At 53.6% G+C, this 19,190-nt stretch overlaps 1 protein-coding gene across 2 annotated transcripts in view; it reads right to left on the bottom strand.

Moving 5' to 3' along the window:
• The window catches only part of PTPN23 (protein tyrosine phosphatase non-receptor type 23), a 41,042-nt gene that overhangs the window by 1,601 nt on the left and 20,251 nt on the right, over positions 1 to 19,190 (bottom strand). The window contains exons 1-19 of one of the 2 annotated variants that reach the window (XM_089306395.1): positions 7,891 to 8,470; positions 7,156 to 7,283; positions 6,867 to 6,943; positions 5,876 to 5,925; positions 5,624 to 5,755; positions 5,268 to 5,348; positions 5,066 to 5,197; positions 4,933 to 4,980; positions 4,513 to 4,569; positions 4,342 to 4,400; positions 4,098 to 4,177; positions 3,893 to 4,007; positions 3,735 to 3,800; positions 3,116 to 3,261; positions 2,613 to 2,924; positions 2,380 to 2,534; positions 2,132 to 2,283; positions 1,878 to 2,057; positions 48 to 1,785 (exon numbers count right to left, since the gene is read on the bottom strand). In XM_089306395.1, coding sequence (XP_089162521.1) covers positions 48 to 1,785; positions 1,878 to 2,057; positions 2,132 to 2,283; positions 2,380 to 2,534; positions 2,613 to 2,924; positions 3,116 to 3,261; positions 3,735 to 3,800; positions 3,893 to 4,007; positions 4,098 to 4,177; positions 4,342 to 4,400; positions 4,513 to 4,569; positions 4,933 to 4,980; positions 5,066 to 5,197; positions 5,268 to 5,348; positions 5,624 to 5,755; positions 5,876 to 5,925; positions 6,867 to 6,943; positions 7,156 to 7,193 — 3,618 coding nt within the window. In that variant the 5' untranslated portion in view covers positions 7,194 to 7,283; positions 7,891 to 8,470. Of the gene's footprint in view, positions 1 to 47; positions 1,786 to 1,877; positions 2,058 to 2,131; positions 2,284 to 2,379; positions 2,535 to 2,612; positions 2,925 to 3,115; positions 3,262 to 3,734; positions 3,801 to 3,892; positions 4,008 to 4,097; positions 4,178 to 4,341; positions 4,401 to 4,512; positions 4,570 to 4,932; positions 4,981 to 5,065; positions 5,198 to 5,267; positions 5,349 to 5,623; positions 5,756 to 5,875; positions 5,926 to 6,866; positions 6,944 to 7,155; positions 7,284 to 7,890; positions 8,471 to 19,190 lie in introns of those variants that run through there. The other variant, XM_002713335.6, reaches the window with a different exon arrangement.

Consider the following 19,190-nt stretch of genomic DNA (forward strand, 5'->3'; position numbering starts at 1 on the left):
GACCACCCCCCACTCCCCCAGGGAGCACCCAGCCAACTCGGACTTACCTTCTCCATCTCTGCTTCAGACACCAGCATGACAATGACTGATACTTTCTGCTCATGCACCATGAGCCAGAAGTCAGCCGCTGTGCCAGGCAGTGGGGCCTGAGTAGCCACTAAGGGTGGGCAGTATGGGGAGAGCCCCTCCACACAGCTGGCATTGATGTAGTCGTCCTTGCCTGAGCGCAGCACCACGCGGTTGCTGTCATAGGGCATGACGTCCTGGTGCCGGTTCTTGAGTGAGTAGCAGCGGGCAATGGCGATGGAGCGGCCTCGGGCATCCTGCTCCTGGGCATCTTGGAGCTCCCGCCAGGTGGCATCCAGAGCAGCCGTGTCCCCCAGTTGACCCCGAAAGGCCTCCAGCTCCTGCTGCAACCGCCGCAGCTTCTCAGGATGCTCGTAGGGGTCCCGCTCGATAAGTCGCAGGGCCTGTGGCCGACGGCCTTCAGCTGCATCCACCTTGGTAGGCTGCAGCAGGGGCTGCCCACCCCCCGGAGGCTGAGGACCACCGTGCTGGCTCTCTGGGCTGGAGGAGAGCAGGTCTGCGGCAGCAGTGCCTCGGCGCAGGCAAGGGGGTGGCTCTGCTGCTGGGGGCCGAGAAGGGCCTGGGCCAGGCCCTGGTGAAGGAGCAGGTGAAGGCACCAGGTGGGGGCTGGGGCTGGGCTGGCCAGCAGGAGGTGGGCCTCGAATCGAAAGAGGGGCGGCCTGGGGGCCCAGTGGCCTGGGGGAAGGAGCAGGAACATAGGCCAGGTTGGGATGGGGAGGTTGAGGGGGCCCAGGGCTGGGGAAAGGCAGAGCCCCTGAGTGGGGTGCCAGAGGCTCTTGAGAGGGGCCTGGGTAGAGCTGGGGGTGCAAGGAGGGTGGTGGTTGCCCCAGGACACCAGACTGGGGGGCAAAAGGGTAGGAGGGTTGTGGAGGCAGGAGTCCTGGGGCCTGGGATGGGAAGAGGGGTGCATGCTGGAGCGGAAGGGGCTGCTGGGCCGGCTGAGGGCCAAATGCCACTCGAGAAGCAGGAGGCTGCGGCCCAATCCTGGGGGCTGGAAATCCTGCGGGGATCCCAGAGGAGAAGGGGTGCTGGGCTGGGGGTAATGTCAGGGGTTGCTGGGCCCCCACAGGGTAAGTATAGGGCGGGGGCATTGGGAAGCAGGGCTGGGGAGGAGGAGCAGGAGTAGGGTTGGGCCGGGGTGCAGCATGGCTGGAGATGGGTGCTTGGACGCTATCTACTGTGGTAGTAGCTGGCCGAACCACCATGGCCAATTCAGGGCCTGAGAATTGGGGTGGTGGTGCTGAGGGGAGACCCGCAATTGGTGGGGGTGGCCCTGCCCCTGCATAGGGACCACTCACCACGCCATGCTGGGGAGAGGACCGGGGCACAAGGCCCAGCTCTGGTGTGAAGGCAGGGGCTGGGTAAAGGGCAGGCCCTGGTGTCATGGGCATTGCAGGAGGCCCTGTGGTCCTGGGCTGTAGCAGCTGCGTGGGGCTGGGGTAAGCGCCAGGGGGTACGGGGCCTGAGATGTAGTGGGGTCCTGGGCCTGTGGCGCGAGGAAAAGGGCTGGGAGTAAAGTGGAACTGGGTGGCAGCTCCCAGGAAAGTATCAGGTGGCCGCGGGCCGGCCACCATGTCGGGGGGCAGGCTGCGCAGCTCCTCAGGCTGGTCTCCCATCTCCACTGCCTCACCCTCCTCCCTGCGGGGGAGCAGCGGCTTTGGGGCCGTGGGCCTCGGCGGCGGCTGCTTCTTCAGCTCCCTGTGGAACAGGCAAGGACAAAGCGGAGCTGGCTCCTGTGAGCCCAGCCTACCTGTGCTGGAGCCAAACAGCAATCTCAGGGCCACACCTACCTGTCTAGGAGTTGCTGGCGGGTGGCCTCGCGGGCCTGGCAGGTAGACCGCGCCCGTTCCAGCAGAGCCACCACCTTGCTCTCCAGGTCTGCATAGAAGTCCTTGCCCTCCTGAGACTTCTTCATCAAGTCCTCATAGGCTTCGTATGAGGCCACCAGAGTCTGTAGCGTCGAGTTCCACCTGGCAGGCAGAAGGGCTGGCTAAGACGAGTTACCAGAGTGGGACCTGGGGCCGGGCACAGGGCAGACACTGACTTTTGGTCCAGTTCGCTGAGCACTCGCCGCACGGCTGCGTACTGTACGTTGGCCTCTGTCAGTGCACGGAGGACGTTGTCCTGAGCAGCCAGGTTCTGCTCCAGGTACACCCTCAGCTGGTCGTACTTCTTCAGCTGCTCCTCAAATAACTTCTGAGGGAGGGGCGGACAGGGCATACAGACTCAGGGCCCCAGCGCTCGCTCCTGGGTGGGGAAGGCAGCCAGCCCTCCGCCCGCACGCCCAGCCACCTGCATCTCCGAGTGGTCTGTGGTAACCAGCGAGGCGGTGATGTCATCTTTCTGGATGAGCTCGCGCAGCTGCTGCTCCAGGGACACGCGCTGCTCCCGCATCTCCTGCACCTTGGCCAAGATGCGCTTCAGGGTCTGCAGCACAGCCTTGTCCTCTGTGGGCAGCAGTGGTCAGTGAGGCTAGAGAAACACCTGGCTCCGAGTCCCCCGCCATGTAGCAAGGCAGAGCTCACCTGGGGTGAGGGCCGGTGAGGGCAGGGCGGCCCGCACCAGGTCCAGCGGGCCACTGAGAAGGCGCAGGTTGCCGACGTGCAGGTTCATGGCGCGGTGCAGCTCGCTGTTGGTGAAGGAGGCCTTCTCGTGGACTTCCATGTACTTGGCGCATTCTCGCCTCACTTCTGCCAGCTCAGCCTTGGAGACAGCCAGGCTGGCCGCGGCCGGACCCACTGCCTCCTGAAGCTTCTGCTCCTGCAGCTCGTCCTCCTCCAGCAGGTCCCTGATGTCCTTCAAGGAGGCCTCCACATCCGTGAACACGCCCGACAGCACTGGGGATGCACGTGGGGGACGGCCTCTGAGGCAGGCAGACCAGGCAGCGGCTCTGGCCTGACCCCCATGACACATGGCACAGAGGCACGGGCTGGATGCCTGTCACGTGGCTCCTCAGGAACAGGAGCACAGGGAGGCCACCGTGGTTGAGGTCGCGCTCCCTGCTCTACCTGCCTGCGCTCTCACTCACCCTGCATGGACTGCACAAGGTTCTTCACAGTGTCGGGCCGGACACTGAGAGCCGCACACTTCTCCATGAGCTGGGGCGGGATGTGGCTGTATGCGTCAAGGTTGTCTACTGTCTCGGGATCCAGCTGCATCGAGTCCATGAACTGGCTGTGGAGGGCAACAGGGCCAGGTGTAGGCTGAGACCACCTTCCACCTACAGGAAGCCTGCTGGGGTGATGGCTGCAGTAGCCCCTGCCTCCATGTGGGAGCACTGGACTGAGCTCCCAGCCAGTGTGGGCATTTGGAGGCTGAATCCGTGGCTAGGAGCTCACTTGTCTCTCTGCCTCTCAGTAGTGAGGGTCAGCCCCTGCGCTCTGCACTCAAGCTAGATCTGAGCTCAGCCAAGAGCTAGTCACCACCGCCTACCCTCTGACCTCTCCCACCAGGCCTGGTCCCACAGAACATGCTCAGGCATGGCTAGAAACAAGGGGGGGGGGGCAGATGGGACATCCTCCTCTCCAGACAGGGCTCTCATTTGTATCTCTGGCCCACAAGACCCTGAGTGAGGAAGTAGAGGTGGGAAACCATTCCCATGCTCCCCCTGGCACCCCTGCCTCCCTTCCCCCCAGTCCCACACTCACTCCAGGACCTCATTCTTGTCCTCAATCTTGGCCATCATCTCCCGAAGCAGCTTGGCCTTCTCCTCACTGTAGAAGCAACAGAGCAGTTGCTGGCAGCCCACATGTTCTGACTCCCCACTGACCTCCTCCCAAGGACAAGACCAGCCCCTCCTACCCACCTGTACAGAGATGAAGCCTCGTGGGCAGCCATGGGCACTAGTTTGGCAAAGATGTCAGGGCCTGTTACAGCTGGGTCTGTGGGGTTCACTGGCAAGGGCTTGACTAAGGGGGCTCCTGGAGGGAAGGCAGAATGTGGCCATCAGGCCCACATGGGATCTCAAGGCAGCCTCTGTCTCACGGCCCCACTCCCCAGCCTGCCCTGACCTTTCACAGGCTGAAGGGTGTCCAGCGCTGGGACAGCCTCATGGTAGATAAAGTCGTTGTCCTTCTTCGCGGAATTGTACCTGGGGTTGGGGGCAGGAATTGTAGCAGGGTCGGTGGGAATCAAGGAACAACCTCCCACCTGGCCACTGCTCTAGCACTGATGGCTTCATCAACGATACAAGCAAAGGGCTGAGGCCCTACCTCAGGAGAGGACCCACAGCCACCCCCAGCCCCATGAACTCACTTTCCCCCGATGACATCCATAGTGAAGCGAAGCGCATCTTGCACAGTGTCAGGCTGGCCCTGTGGGGTATAGGTAGGGTGGGACCTCAGCACTGATCAAGGCCAACACCAGGACACCCCCTCAGCCCTACCAGGCTTGCTCTCGGGGTAGTCAGGCCTTCCTCAGCTTTACCTTGGCCAACTTGATGGCTTCATTGAGCTTGTCCAGGGCACTCTGGAAGTACGCAACCTGAGGGAGGGAGGCAGGCAGTGGGCAAAGCCTGCTCTATGCTTCCCTCTGGGACCCCTACTCGTCTGCCCCCCCAACCTTACCCTGCCAGGCCATCGGGTGACCCACCAGAAGCTCCCATGAAAGCCTGGCCAACCTTCTGACTAGCCCCCCCTCTTAGGAGCCTGACACTACTTCAGAGATGCCTAGGGACGGGGCTGCACAGGTAGGACGTGTAAGACATGCCAGGCCCGTAGCAGGTGGTATCCAAGTATGGAAGGAGACACAAACCACCTCCCCTGCTCCGTGAGGGACAGGACCTTAACGGATCTCTCACGAGGCGGGCCCCAGTCCTTAGTCCCCACCTCGCCAAGGTTTACTTACCCGCTCCCCAAACTTCTGCTGCTCCTCAGCCTGCTTCCCCATGTGCAGCTGGGAGAGGGAGAGAGAGGTGAGGACCGCGCGCCTGAGCTGCGCCCACCTACCCTGCCCAGAGCCAGCAGTGCCACGCCCTCACATGAGCCACAGCCGCGAAGTAGTAGATCTTCATCTGCACGAGCTTCTTCCAGTCCTTCTGGATGCGGCCCAGCAGGGAGGCCGTGTCGGGGTTCTCCAGCGCCCGGCAGGCCTCCTTGTAGTAGTCCACCACCTGGGGGCACACAGGGCTCGTCGGTGGGCAGCAGCAGCAAAGCAAAGGCCCGCCCCCAGCCCGGGCCTACCTGCGCACTGATGCGGGCCACCAGGAAGCTCTTCCTGTTGTCTAGCATGGACTTCTCCAGCAGGCACTCCTGGGCCTGGCCCTGGGCAGCGGCAGGGACAGGTCATGCCCTGTCAGCCACAGCCTCTCCCTTCCTTCCCCAGGGGTGGGGCAAGCAAGCTCCTCTTCACTGCCTTCGCTCTCCCAGCCTCCCCCATTCTGCCCCTGATGAACCCAAACTAGGAAGTCCAAAGCCAAGGCCTGTGTGTCCCTCACTGCCATCTGCACGTGGCTGATCCAGGTCCAGACCCAACAGCCCCACCCACAGCCATCTCAACCCCTGGGTTCAAGTCAGCTCCAACCAGGGCACCCTCGCACCAGCATGAGGTTGACGTTGAGCGTGAGGATCTGGCGGCTCATGTCGACGCTGTAAGCCTGAGGGAAGTGCTCTCGCAGGTAGGCGAAGGCGCCTGCTGCACACTGGAAGTGGGTACAGGAGACCTTCATGCCCTGGGAGGGTAGAGACAGAGGACAGCCTGTGTCCCTACCCACTGGCACGCAGGAGGCTGAGGACCACCGCAGCCTTCCCCAGCACTCTGCAAGGCGCCCCACCCACCCTCTTGTCCTTACCTCTTCGGACACTCTCTTATCCATGGCCCCCAGCATAGAGTGCAACGCCCCTGGGAAACACAGGACATGGTGTGAGGGGAGCTTGGGGCTGCTCCCCCAGGCTGCCCACACCTGTGTGGAGTGTGAGAACAGGCACTGTTGTCATCCAGTCAAAAACAGTAGGTCTTGGAGCTGAGACCAAGTCAAAGGCACCAAAGCAAGACTGAGCAGGGACACTCCCAAGCCCAGCCAAGCCCTTCAGCTCCTCACTGTGTGTGATGGCGGAAGGGGTAGGGACCCCTGTCCAGAGTCTAGGGGTCCCATCTTGAAGCTTCAGAGCTGTCCCCACGGGACTTTGGGGCTCCCCATGCTTCTGAGTAAGGCTAAGCCTAACCAGCAAACCAGCCTTGTTCTCCTATCTGAAGCAGCCCAAAGGCATAGGCAGGGTGAGGGTAGGGGGAACTATCAAGTCCAAGAATAAAGGCCATCTCACAGTAGGGGCACAGCCCCTCCCCAGCACATGGCTCCCAATGGGCCCAGAAAACAGCAGAGGAGATGGCAGGGCTGGGGCAGTCAATGAAGGAGGTCAAAATCCAGGTAACAAATACATCTTTAAAAAAGGGTAAGGGGGCTGGGATTGTGACATAGAAGGTAAAAGCCACTGCCTGCAGATGCCGGTTCGAGACCTGGCTGCTCCACTTCCGACCCAGCTCTCTGCTACAGCCTGGGAAAGCAGTGGAAGATGGCAGTGGGAGACCTGGAAGAGGCGCCTGGTCCCTGGCTTTGGATTGGCGCTCTGGCCATTGCTGCCATTTGGGGAATGAACCAATGGATGGAAGACCTCTCTCTGACTTTCTCTCCCTCTTTGTGATTCTGCCTTTCAACTAACTAAATAAATATTAAAAAAAGAAAGAATCCAGGTGTCTTCCCTTCATTAGCCCACTGCCAATGTGGTCATCGGAACAGCTGGGACCGTGAGTAGAGGCCAAGAGGAAGGGATCAGGCCACTCACCAAGGTTGTAGAGAATACAGGCCTGCTCGTACTTGATGTCCTCGTGGGCCACAGACTTGCCGGAGAAGATCTCAGTCCTGCAGACATGCCCTCCAGTCATCTAGAGTAGGAGCTGGCCAGAGCTGTGAGGCCAGGCAAGGGGACAGCCACCCCAGTGTGCTGGAGGGGGGCCTGGGGAGACCATACTTGGCAACTTCCCGTCTCGTTCAACAAGAGGAAGAAGGAGCAGCCCCACCACCCAGGGACCCTCCAGGCTCACCACCTCCAAGCCCTGCCTGCTGATTCTCACCAGGTGACGGGGACAGCGGCCTCCTGGCCCGAGCCCATGGGAACTCGACTGTGCAGGTAATGGAGCTGGCCCAGGTACTTGCGGAGGACACTGCAGCCCTCAAAGTCTCGTGGGACACGGACAGCATTCTGGGGGATAGGATGGGAGAGACAGAGCTGCCATCATTCACCATACAGGATGGGGGCTGACTCTCCCGCAAATGCAAGGAAACGCATCAGAGCTGGCAGACAGCACTCTGCGAAGGATCCTGATAGAGGCTCTGGCTACCCCCGGTCATTCAACAAACCACCCCCTGGCCAGGGCGGCCAGACTCAATCACTCTCACATTTATGGAAGGCAGTCTACAGTAATTTTAATTTCACTGTACTTAACTTCTGACGCACAGTTCTGTATCTTCAGATTTATAGGAAGAGACTTGAAGAAAACAAACGCTCTCAAGACACTCACCACAGTGTTACTGCCAGGGACAAAGACTGGATGCCACCAGCACTTCCAGTTAAGAGGATTAAGTAAATGATGGCAGGGTGAGCCACACATGAGATTATTCTGCAGCCATGAAACTAAAGACAAGGGTCAGGGCTGGCACTGTGGTGCAGCGGGTTAACGCCCTCGCCTGAAGTGCTGGCATCCCATATGGGCGCCGGTTCAAGACCCAGCTGCTCCACTTCTGATCCAGCTCTCTGCTATGGCCTGGGAAAGCAGTACAAGATGGCCCAAGTCCTTGGGCCCCTGTACCTGCGTGGGAGACCCAGAGGAAGCTCCTGGCTCCTGGCTTCAGATCAACACAGCTCCAGCCGTTGTGGCCATTTGGGGAGTGAACCATCGGATGGAAGACCTCTCTCTCCCCACCTCTCCTCTCTCTGTATAACTCTTTCAAATAATAAAAATAAATCTTAAAAAAAAAAAAAGACAAGGGTCTCTACCGATACAGTGACATATCCGTACGCTCATGACACACTGTTAGATACACAACAGTACAGACCACAAGTGGTAGGATCTCATTCATGTGAAATCAAATAGGTAAACAGACCAAAATAAAAAAGATCCAGAAAATTATAAGCCAAAATATTAAATGACATTCTATACACACATACATGTATCCACAGTTAATTTATATTATTTATGTATTCTTTACATTGAACATTTTCAATTTTTTTTTTTTTTTTTTTTTTTTTGACAGAGTGGACAGTGAGAGAGAGAGATAGAGAGAAAGGTCTTCCTTTTGCCGTTGGTTCACCCCCCAGTGGCCGCTGTGGCCCGCGCATTGTGCTGATCCGATGGCAGGAGCCAGGTACTTATCCTGGTCTCCCATGGGGTGCAGGGCCCAAGCACTTGAGCCATCCTCCACTGCACTCCCTGGCCACAGCAGAGAGCTGGCTTGGAAGAGGGGCAACTGGGACAGAATCTGGCGCCCCGACCGGGACTAGAACCCGGTGTGCCGGCGCCGAAGACGAAGCATTAGCCTATTGAGCCATGGCGCCGGCCTCATTTTCAATTTTTACAATAAACAACAAAGTAATTTCCACCTTAGGAAAAAACAAACCCTCTGCTCAAACAGAAAACAAGCAATGCACCCTCCAAAAGCAGCAGGTGCAACATGAGCAGTGGGGCCAGAAGCACAGTGCACACTCGCAGCCCTGCTCGCCAGGATCTGCTGCTGTGGGCCCACTGGCGAGGCTGGCTGACACTGGCTGAAGAAATCCTCCAGCACAGCCCTCTGCCAGCAGGGGCGTCCTCACATCACACAGGGGACGCACTCACCCTGTGGAACACTGCAGCAGAGCCCAGTCTACTCCCACGCAGCACCACTCCTGGGCAGAGACCATCCCCCCCCCCCCAACCTGCCCTAAATAATGCTCAAGGGAAGCCTGCAGGATGAAATGAAAGGGCATTAGACTAACTCAAAGCTGAGTGAAGAAATAAGGATCTCAGCAAAGGTACATACGTGGGCACTTATAAGGAAAAAATGTGAATTATAAACAGTAGTTTAAAAATAATTTCTTTACAGGTAGGCATTGTGGCAGGGTAAGCTGCCACTTGGGACACCAGGGATTGAGTCCGTGTCTCCTTCCAATCCAGCTTCCTGTCAATGAGCCTGGAGGCAGTGGATGATGGCCCAAGTACTTGGGTCCCTGTCACCCACATGGGAGCTTAGATGGGGTTCCTCACACCTGGCTTTGGTCTGGCCAAGCAGCAGCTGTTGCAGACACTTAAGGAGTGAACCAGTGGATGGATGATCGCAATCTTTTTCTCTCTCCCTCACTCACTCCCTTTTTCTGTCACTCTGCCTTTCATACACAATAAATAAATCTTTAAAACAAAACAAGCAAAAAAAAAAAATCCTAAATACATATGGAATCTCAAGGGACCCTAAACAGTCAAAACAATCTTCAGAAGAACTAAGGTGGAGAACTCACATTTCCTGGCTTCAAAACTTGCTACCGAACTACAGCAATCAATCCTCACCTCCAGTATCTAGAACACACCTGCACTTGAAGATAGGGCCTTTACAGAGGCAATGAGGATCACATCAGATCACATGGGTGGCCCTAATCCAACATGGTTTCTATTATAAGAAGAGGAGATTAGCACACAGGCAAACACAGAAGATCAGAAGAGACATAAAGACAGAGGTATCCACAAGCCAAGGACAGGGCTCAGCAGAGGCCAATTCTGCAGATACCCTGAGCTCAGACTTCTAAATTTGAGTACTATGAGAAAAGTAAAATAATGTATTTATTTATTTGAAAAGCTGAGAAAGAGAAAGCCAGAGAGAGAGATCATGATCACTCTTCCATCCAAAATGGACCAGCCAGGGCTGGTCCATGCTGTAGCGAGGACTTAGGAAATCCAGCTGAGTCTCCCACCTGGGTGGCAGAAACTCAAGTACATGAACCATCCCTCACATCAGCGGGGAGCCAGATCAGAAGCAGAGTAGCTGGGACTTGAACTGGTGCTGCGATACGAGGCAGCTTAACTTGCTGCACCACAACTCCTGCCCTAAATTTCTGTTCTCTAAGACATCCAGGAGGCAGGGCTGTGGCACACAGGTTTGAGCCACCACTTGCAAGGCCCACATTCCATATCAGTGCTGGTTTGAGTCCTAGCTGCTCTTCTTCCAATCCAGCTTCCTGCTAATGTGCCTAGGAAGACAGAGGAAGATGACCAAAGTTCTTAGGCCTCTGTCATCCACGTGGAAGACCTGGATCGAGTTCCTGGCTCTTAGCTTCTGCCGAGACTCAGCTGCTGAGGCCATTTGGGGAGTGAACCAGGAAATGGAAGATAGGTGTCTCTGTCACTCTGTTTCTCAACTCTTTTTTTTTTTTTTTTTTTTTTTTTTTTTTTTTTTTTTGACAGAGTGGACAGTGAGAGAGAGAGACAGAGAGAAAGGTCTTCCTTTTGCCGTTGGTTCACCCTCCAATGGCCGCCGCGCTGGAGCCAGCGCATCGCGCTGATCCGAAGGCAGGAGCCAGGTGCTTATCCTGGTCTCCCATGGGGTGCAGGGCCCAAGCACCTGGGCCATCCTCCACTGCACTCCCTGGCCATAGCAGAGAGCTGGCCTGGAAGAGGCAACCGGGACAGAATCTGGCACCCTGACTGGGACTAGAACCCGGTGTGCCGGCGCCACGAGGCGGAGGATTAGCCTACTGAGCCGTGGCGCCGGCCTCTCAACTCTTTTAAAAAAAAAATCAAGACTGTGGTGCTTTGTTACAGCAGCCCTCGTAAAGCAATACATATAGTCAAATGATTTTCAACACAGATGCCAAGATCATTCAATGGGCAAGAGAGTCTTTTCTACATACAATACTGGGAAAACTGGATACCCAGGGACAAAGAATGAAATTGGACCCTTGCCCTACACCACATACAAAAATAAACTACAAAATGGATCAAAGGCTTAAACCTAACAGCTAAAACTCTAAGAAGACAATACAGGAGAGTATCTTATGACATGGATCTGGCACTGATTTCCTTTTATACAAAAACATAGGCAGTGGAGCTGGGCATCTAGCCTAGCAGTGAAGACACATCAGGATGCCCATGTCCCATATCAGAATACTTGGGTTCAATGCTTGGCTCTGGCTTCCAACTCCCGCTTCCTGCCAATGCAGATCCTGGAAGGCAGCAGTCGATGGCTCAAGTAATTGGCAAAGCTGGATTACATTCCCAGGTCTTGGCTCTGGCCCAGCCCAGACCTGACTATTGCAGGCCTTTGGGGAGCGAACAAGCAAATGAGAACCCCTCTGTCTGCCTCTCAAATTTAAAAACAAAAAACAAAAACAAAACAAAACCACAGGGCAGCAAAATAAAAAACAGACAGATTGAGCTACATCAAAATCTAAAATTTCTGGAGTAAGCATTTTGACACAGCAGGTTAAGCTGCTGCTTGAGATGCCTGCAACCCATACCGGAGCACCAGTTCGAGTCTGGGCTCCTCCGCTACCAAACCCAGCTTCCTGCTAATACATTTGGGAAAACAGCAAATGATGGCCTAAGTATTTGGGTTACTTCTTTCACCTATGTGGGACACTTGGATGGAATTCCTGGCTCCTGGCTTTGGCCTGGCCCAGTCCCAATTGTTGTAGGAACTAGGGAACAAACCAGTAGATAGAAGATTGATCTCTCTCTTTCTCTCCCTCCTTCCCTCCTGTAACTCTGCCTTTCAAATAAACAAACAAATCTTTTATTAAAAAAAAAAAATTTTTTGAGCATCCAACACAACAGAGCAAAAGGCAACCTAAGGAGTAGGAAAAACAATTACAAATCTTATCTGATAAGAGGTTAAGTTTCAGACTATAGGAAGAACTCTTCTAACAAGAGAAAAACAAAAATAAGCAGTGGTTAGCACAGCAGTTAAGACACTGCTTGGAATGCCTGCCTCCCTGCCTGGTCTCAAGTGCTAGCTCAGGCCTGTTCCCCACTTCCTGCTGAGGCACACCCTAGCAGACAGCACGCCCTGGCTCTGCCACCCACATGCGAGACCTGGATTAAGTTCCAGGTCTGAGCTGCAGGCCTTTGGGGTGTGAACCAGCAAATGAGAACCCACATGGGAACCTGAATTGAGTTCTGGCTTCAGCCTGGCCCAGATCCAGCAGCTTTAAGCATTTGAGGAGTAAACCAGCAGATGAGAGGGCTCTGTCTTTCAAATAAACAAAAACAAAACAACAACAACAAAAACAGAAAAAAACAAGAAACAATTTAAAAATGGATCATCCAAACAATTTTCCAAAGATATACAAATCACCAATAAGCACATGAAAAGGTGCTCAGCATGCTAATTAGAGAAATGCAATTCAAGATTACTATGAGCTTCTACCTTGGTTAAGCCCATTAGAATGGCTACTGTTAAATAACAAAGTAATGTGTTAGGAGAGTGCAGATAAATTATGCCCTATTGATAGAAAATGTTACAACTGCTGTAGAAAACACTATAACCGTTCCTCAACTACAAATATCAAATACCTTTTGTTAGAACAATTCCACTTCCGGGCGAACGACCAAAAGAAGTGAATGCAGGGTCATGCACAACAGCATTATTCAGAACAGTTAAAACAAGAGAGGAACCCAAGTTCTCATAAACAGATGAATGCAAAAGCCATGCAATGGGATGCTATTCAGCCTTGAAAAGAAATGAAATTCTGACACACACTACAACATGGATGAGCCTGGAGACATTACGCTGAGTCGAGTAAGACAGTGACAGAGAAATAAATGCTCAGGGATGGATGCTTAGCCTGCAGTCAAGATGCAGCACCTGGGGCCGGCGCTGTGGCGTAGTGGGTAAAACCGCTGCCTGCAGTGCCAGCATCCCATATGGGCACCAATTCAAGACCCAGCTGCTCCACTTCCGATCCAGCTCTCTGCTATGGCCTGGGAAAGCAGTACAAGATGGCCCAAGTGCTCAGGCCCCTGCACCTGCGTGGGAGACTCGGAGGAAGATCCCGGCTCCTGGCTTTGCATCCGCGCAGCTTCCGCCGTTGCGGCCATTTGGGGAGTGAAGGAGCGTATGGAAGACCTCTCTCTCTCTGCCTCTCCTTCTCTGTGTAACTCATACTTTCAAATAAATAAATAAATCTTAAAAAAAAAAAAAAAAGATATAGGGGGCTGGTGCCATGGCTCACTTGGTTAATCCTCCACTTGCAGTGCCGGCATCCCATATGAGTGCCGGGATCTGGTCCTGGTTGCCCCTCTTCCAGTCCAGCTCTCTGCTGTGGCCTGGGAGGACAGTGGAGGATGGCCCAAGTGCTTGGACACCTGCACCCACACGGGAGACCAGGAGGAAGCTCCTAGCTCCTTGCTTTGGATCGGTGTAGCGCCAGCCATAGCGGCCATTTGGGAAGGGAACCACCGGAAGGATGACCTTTCTCTCTGTCTCTCTTTGTCTGTAACTCTGCCTGTCAAAAAAAAAAAAAAAAAAAAAAAGATGCAGTACCTGGGTTGGATTCTGGTTCTGATGCCTGATTCCAGCTTCCTGTCAATGAAGACCTTGGGAGGCAATGGAAATTGGGTTCCTGCCTTCCATGTGGGAGACCTGGACTGTATGCCCAGCTCCCAGCTTCAGCCCCTACCTAGTTCTAGCCACTGAGGGCATTTGGGGAACGAACTAAGAAGTAACAGCTTGCTCTGTCACTGTCTCTCTACCTCTAAAATAATGACGTTTTAAAAAAAATTTAAAGATTTATTTTATTTATTTGAAAGGCATAGTTAAAGAGGAGCAGGGGGGAGACAGAAAAGATATTCCATCTGCTGGTTCACTCCCCAGATGGCCACAATGGCTAGGGCTAGGTCAGGCTGAAGCCAGGAGCTTAATCCAGGTCTCCCATGTGCCTGGGCCATCTTCCACTGTTTTCTCACCCACATTAGCACAAAGCTGGATTGGAAGTTGAGCAGCCAGGACTTGAACCAATGCCCATATGGGACGCCAACGCTGCAGACAGTGGCTTAACCCACTGTGCCACAGTACCGGCCCCTACGTTAAAAAAGTTTTAGAAGAGAAATACTTACATGCAGTACCTAGAATAGTTAAAGTCACAGAGACAAAAGTAGAATGGTGGTTTCCAGGAGTTGGAAGTAGAAGAGAATGGGAAGTTACTATTTACGGGGTACAGTTTCAGTTTCACAAGATAAAAGGCATCATGAAGAGTAGATACACAACAAGGTAAATGGACTTCACATTACTGAACTATGTACATTACAATAATTTTTTTTTTTTTTAAACAGGCAGAGTTAGAGACAGAGAGAAAGGTCTTCCTTTTTTCCATTGGTTCACCCGCCAAAATGGCCACTATGGCCGGCGCGCTGCGCCAATCCGAAGCCAGAAGCCAGATGCTTCCTCCTGGTCTCCCATGTGGGTGCAGGGCCCAAGCACTTGGGCCATCCTCCACAACCTTCCTGGGCCACAGCAGAGAGCAAGACTGGAAGAGGGGCAACCAGGACAGAACCAGCGCCCCAACCGGGACTAGAACATGGGGTGCCGGCGTGACAGGCGGAGGATTAGCCGCAGCGCCAGCCAAAATAATTAATTTAAAAAAAAATTTTTTTTGACAGGCAGAGTGGATAGTGAGAGAGAGAGAGAGACAGAGAGAAAGGTCTTCCTTTTGCCGTTGGTTCACCCTCTAATGGCCGCCACGGCTGGCGCGCTACGGCCGGTGCACCGCACTGATCCGAAGGCAGGAGCCAGGTGCTTATCCTGGTCTCCCATGGGGTGCAGGGCCCAAGCACTTGGGCCATCCTCCACTGCACTCCCGGGCCACAGCAGAGACCTGGACTGGAAGAGGGGCAACCGGGACAGAATCCGGCGCCCTGACCGGCACTAGAACCTGGTGTGCCGGTGCCACAAGGTGGAGGATTAGCCTACTGAGCCGCGGTGCTGGCCCAAAATAATTAATTTTTTTAAAAAATGATTTATCTGTTTGCAAACAAGAGTGGCAGGGCAAGAGAGACAGATCTTCCATCCCAAATGGCCACAACAGCTATGGCTGGGTCAGGCTGAAGCAACCAGCCAGGAACTCCATCTGGGTCTCCCACATGGGTGGTAGGAACTCAAGTACTTGAGCCATCACCTGCTGCTTCCCAGGCACATTAGCAGGGAGCTGGGTCAGCAGCCAGCAGTCCAACAACGGGATGCTGGCATCCCAAGCAGTGGCTTAACCTGCTGCGCTGCAATACGCACCCAAGATGTTTAATTTTATGCTATGTATATTTCAAAACAGTTAAAATATTTTCAAAAATGAAAGCTTTTAAAAGTCTGGAAGTTCTTTTTAAAAAAGCTTCTAGTAAGTTACACAGAAGGGGCTGGCACTGTGGCGCAGCGGGTTAAAGCTCTGGCCTGAAGCGCCAGCATCCCATATGGACGCCGGTTCTAGTCCCGGCTGCTCCTCTTCCGATCCAGCTCTCTGCTGTGGCCTGGGAAAGCAGTAGAATGACCAAAGTCCTTGGGCCCCTGCACCCATGTGGGAGACCTGGAAGAAGCTCTTGGCTTCTGGCTTTGGGTAAGCGCAGCTCCAGCTGTCTGGGGAGCGAACCAGTGGATAGAAGACCTCTCTCTCTGTCTCTACCTCCCTCTGTAAGTCTTTCAAATAAATAAAATAAATCTTAAAAAAAAAAAAGTTACACAGAAACGTCATACACCTGTGTCTTTTTCCTGATCAGTGATGCCCTACCCACAGCAGCATGTGTCCCCTGTGTTTTTATTACACGTCAGACTCTGCTTTATCACAGGCTACACACCAACACCGGAGACTGTGTCGGAACATAACTAACTAATCTGTTCATTTTGGATCCGTTTTCATTTAGGCTATCAATAAAAGCATTATGTGAGCTATTCAGAAGTGAGTACTGGCAAAGGCTGATTACCTCAAATTCACAACTGGATGGATTTGTTAAAATTATTCAGCCTGAGGATCTGCAATGGACTCATGCTGCTCCCTTAATGGTTTCCACTGTCCAAACTTTCAAGTTTTCAAAAATGAAATAAGCAAAGCCGGCGCCGTGGCTCAATAGGCTAATCCTCCACCTTGCGGCGCCGGCACACCGGGTTCTAGTCCCGGTTGGGGCGCCGGATTCTGTCCCGGTTGCCCCTCTTCCAGGCCAGCTCTCTGCTATGGCCAGGGAGTGCAGTGGAGGATGGCCCAGGTGCTTGGGCCCTGCACCCCATGGGAGACCAGGAAAAGCACCTGGCTCCTGGCTCCTGCCAGGATCAGCGCGGTGCGCCGGCTGCAGCGGCGGCCATTGGAGGGTGAACCAGCGGCAAAGGAAGACCTTTCTCTCTCTGTCTCTCTCTCTCACTGTCCACTCTGCCTGTCAAAAAAAAAAAAAAAAAAAAAAAAAGAAATAAGCAAGTTGGCACTCGGCCCCAAGAACACTGTCTCCAACTCTCACAGCAGCACGGGCAGCAGGAGAATGCTGTCTTGCTTGAGAGCTGGGCCTGTATAGAATCTTGCACACCTGTTACTCCACTAACTGGATTTTTTTTTTTTTTTTTTTTGACAGGCAGAGTGGACAGTGAGAGAGAGAGACAGAGAGAAAGGTCTTCCTTTTGCCGTTGGTTCACCCTCCAATGGCCGCCGTGGCCAGCGCGCTGCGGCCGGCGCACCGCGCTGATCCGATGGCAGGAGCCAGGAGCCAGGTGCTTTTCCTGGTCTCCCATGGGGTGCAGGGCCCAAGCACCTGGGCCATCCTCCACTGCACTCCCTGGCCACAGCAGAGAGCTGGCCTGGAAGAGGGGCAACCGGGACAGAATCCGGTGCCCCAACCAGGACTAGAACTCGGTGTGCCGGCGCTGCTAGGCGGAGGATTAGCCTAGTGAGCTGCGGCGCTGGCCCACTAACTGGATCTTTATGATGAGCCTCTGCATGGAGGATTGGCCAGGACCATGCCGCCTCAGGAGACTGAGATGGCCACTCAACAAGCCAAGTGGAAACTGAAGGATAAGAGCCTCACTCACAACACTGCCAGATGCAAGCACGATTCCAGTCATACTCCCCAGGGCCCTCGTAAAGCCACTCACTCACTGGGTGTCTTTTTTGCAGGCTTCAGCCTCCAGCCCTCTCACTGCCACTGGAAACACAGTCTAATGCCCGTGTACCACACCAGCTCAAGGAATCCAGTTCATTCTAATTCCACTGATTGCCCTACAGTCCCTGGAAGAGTACCTGAGGGATAATAAAAGAGTTCAGTAAGTGTGTTATGAGAATGAAAGATGCGTCCCTGGAACCCCATTGTACAAAAAAAGGTGAACAGTCTTTTTTTTTAAGATTTATTTATTTGAAAGACAGTTACAGAGGGAGGTAGAGACAGAGACAGAGAGAGAGAGATCTTCCATCCACTGGTTCACTCCCTAAATGGCAACAACCACTGGAGCTGAGCAGATCTGAAGCCAAGAGGCAGGAGTTTCCTCCAGGTCTCCCACGTGGGTGCAGGGGCCCAAGCACTTGGGCCATCTTCTGCTGCTTTCCCTGGTGTAGCAGGGGGCTGGATGGAAGTGGAACATCCAGGCTAATGTCCATATGGGATGCCAGTGTTGCAGGCTGGGGCTTTACCCTGCTGTGCCACAGTGCCTGCCCCTGAAGAGCTTGTCTTAATCCTCTGTCAGGACTGGCGCTGTGGCACAGTGGGTTAATGCCCCAGCCTGCAGTGCCGGCATCCCATATGGGTGCCAATTTGAGTCTCGGTTGCTCTACTTCTGATCTAGCTCTCAGCTATGGCCTGGGAAAGTAGTAGAATATGGCCCAAGTCCTTGGGCCCCTATACTCGTGTGGGAGACCTAAAAGAAGCTCCAGGGATCAGCTCAGCTCACCTCCGGCCTCTGTGTCCATTTGCGGAGTGAACCAGTGGATGGAAAACCTCTCTCTCCCTCTGGCTCTACCTCTCTCTCTAACTCTTTTAAATCAATAAACAAATCTTTAAAAAAGAATCCTCTTTGTCTTGAGACAGACTGAAATTATTTGACATTATGTAATCTTTATCTACTTTATTCCTTTTTTAAAAAATTTATTTGAAAGGCCAACACACACAAACAAAAGACAGAGGGAGCTCCCATCTGCTAGTTCAATACCCAAATGGCCACAATGATCCTTATTTATGGCCAAAGTTGGAGGCCAAAAACAGGATCCAGGTCTCCCACATGGGTGGCAGGGATCTAACTATTTTATCACCTGCTACTTCCCAGGGTGTGCATCAGCAGGAATATGGAATTGGGATCAGAACCGGGACTTCAACACAGGTACTCTGAGATACAGGGATCCCAAATGACTGCCCCTAATTTAGAAAGAAAGGAAGAAAGGAAGAAAGGAAGAAAGGAAGAAAGGAAGAAAGGAAGAAAGGAAGGAAGGAAGGAAGGAAGGAAGGAAGGAAGGAAGGAAGGAAGGAAGGGAAAGACAGACAGAAAGAAAGAGGGGTTGGTACTGTGACATAGTGAGCTAGATCTCTGCCTGTGGCACCAGCAGCCCACCGGTTCGAGCCCTGGCTGCCCCTGTTCTGACGCAGATCTCTGTTACAGTCTGGGAAAGCAGTGGAGGATGGCCCAAGTGCTTGGGCCCCTGCATCCGTGTTGGAGACCCGGAGGAAGCTCCTGCTTTTGGACTGGCCCAGCTCCAGCTGTTGAGACCGTTTGGAGAGTGAACCAACAGATCGAAACTTTGCTCTCTGCCTCTCAAATAAATAAATAAATCTTTATGAAATATAGATGGGGCAGCACTGTGGCATAGCAGGTAAAGCCACTACCTGCAGTGCCGTCATCCCATCTGGGCACTGGTTCAAGACCAAGTTGTTCCACTTCCAATCCAGCTCTCTGCTATGGTCTGGAAAAGCAGTAGAAGATGGCCCAAGTCCTTGGGCCCCTGCACCCTCGTGGGAGACCCGGAGGAAGCTCCTGGCTCCTGGCTTCTGATTGGCCCAGCTCAAACTGTTGTGGCCAATTGGGGAGTGAACGAGCGGATGGAAAATCTCTCTGCCTTTCCTTTTCTCTCTGTGTAACTCTTTCAAATAAATAAATAAATCTTCAAAAAAAATTTTTTTTTTGACAGGCAGAGTGG

The sequence above is a fragment of the Oryctolagus cuniculus genome, chromosome 10, assembly GCF_051225735.1.
Source record: "Oryctolagus cuniculus isolate XC-2025 breed Fujian yellow rabbit chromosome 10, ASM5122573v1, whole genome shotgun sequence".
NCBI lineage: Eukaryota > Metazoa > Chordata > Mammalia > Lagomorpha > Leporidae > Oryctolagus > Oryctolagus cuniculus.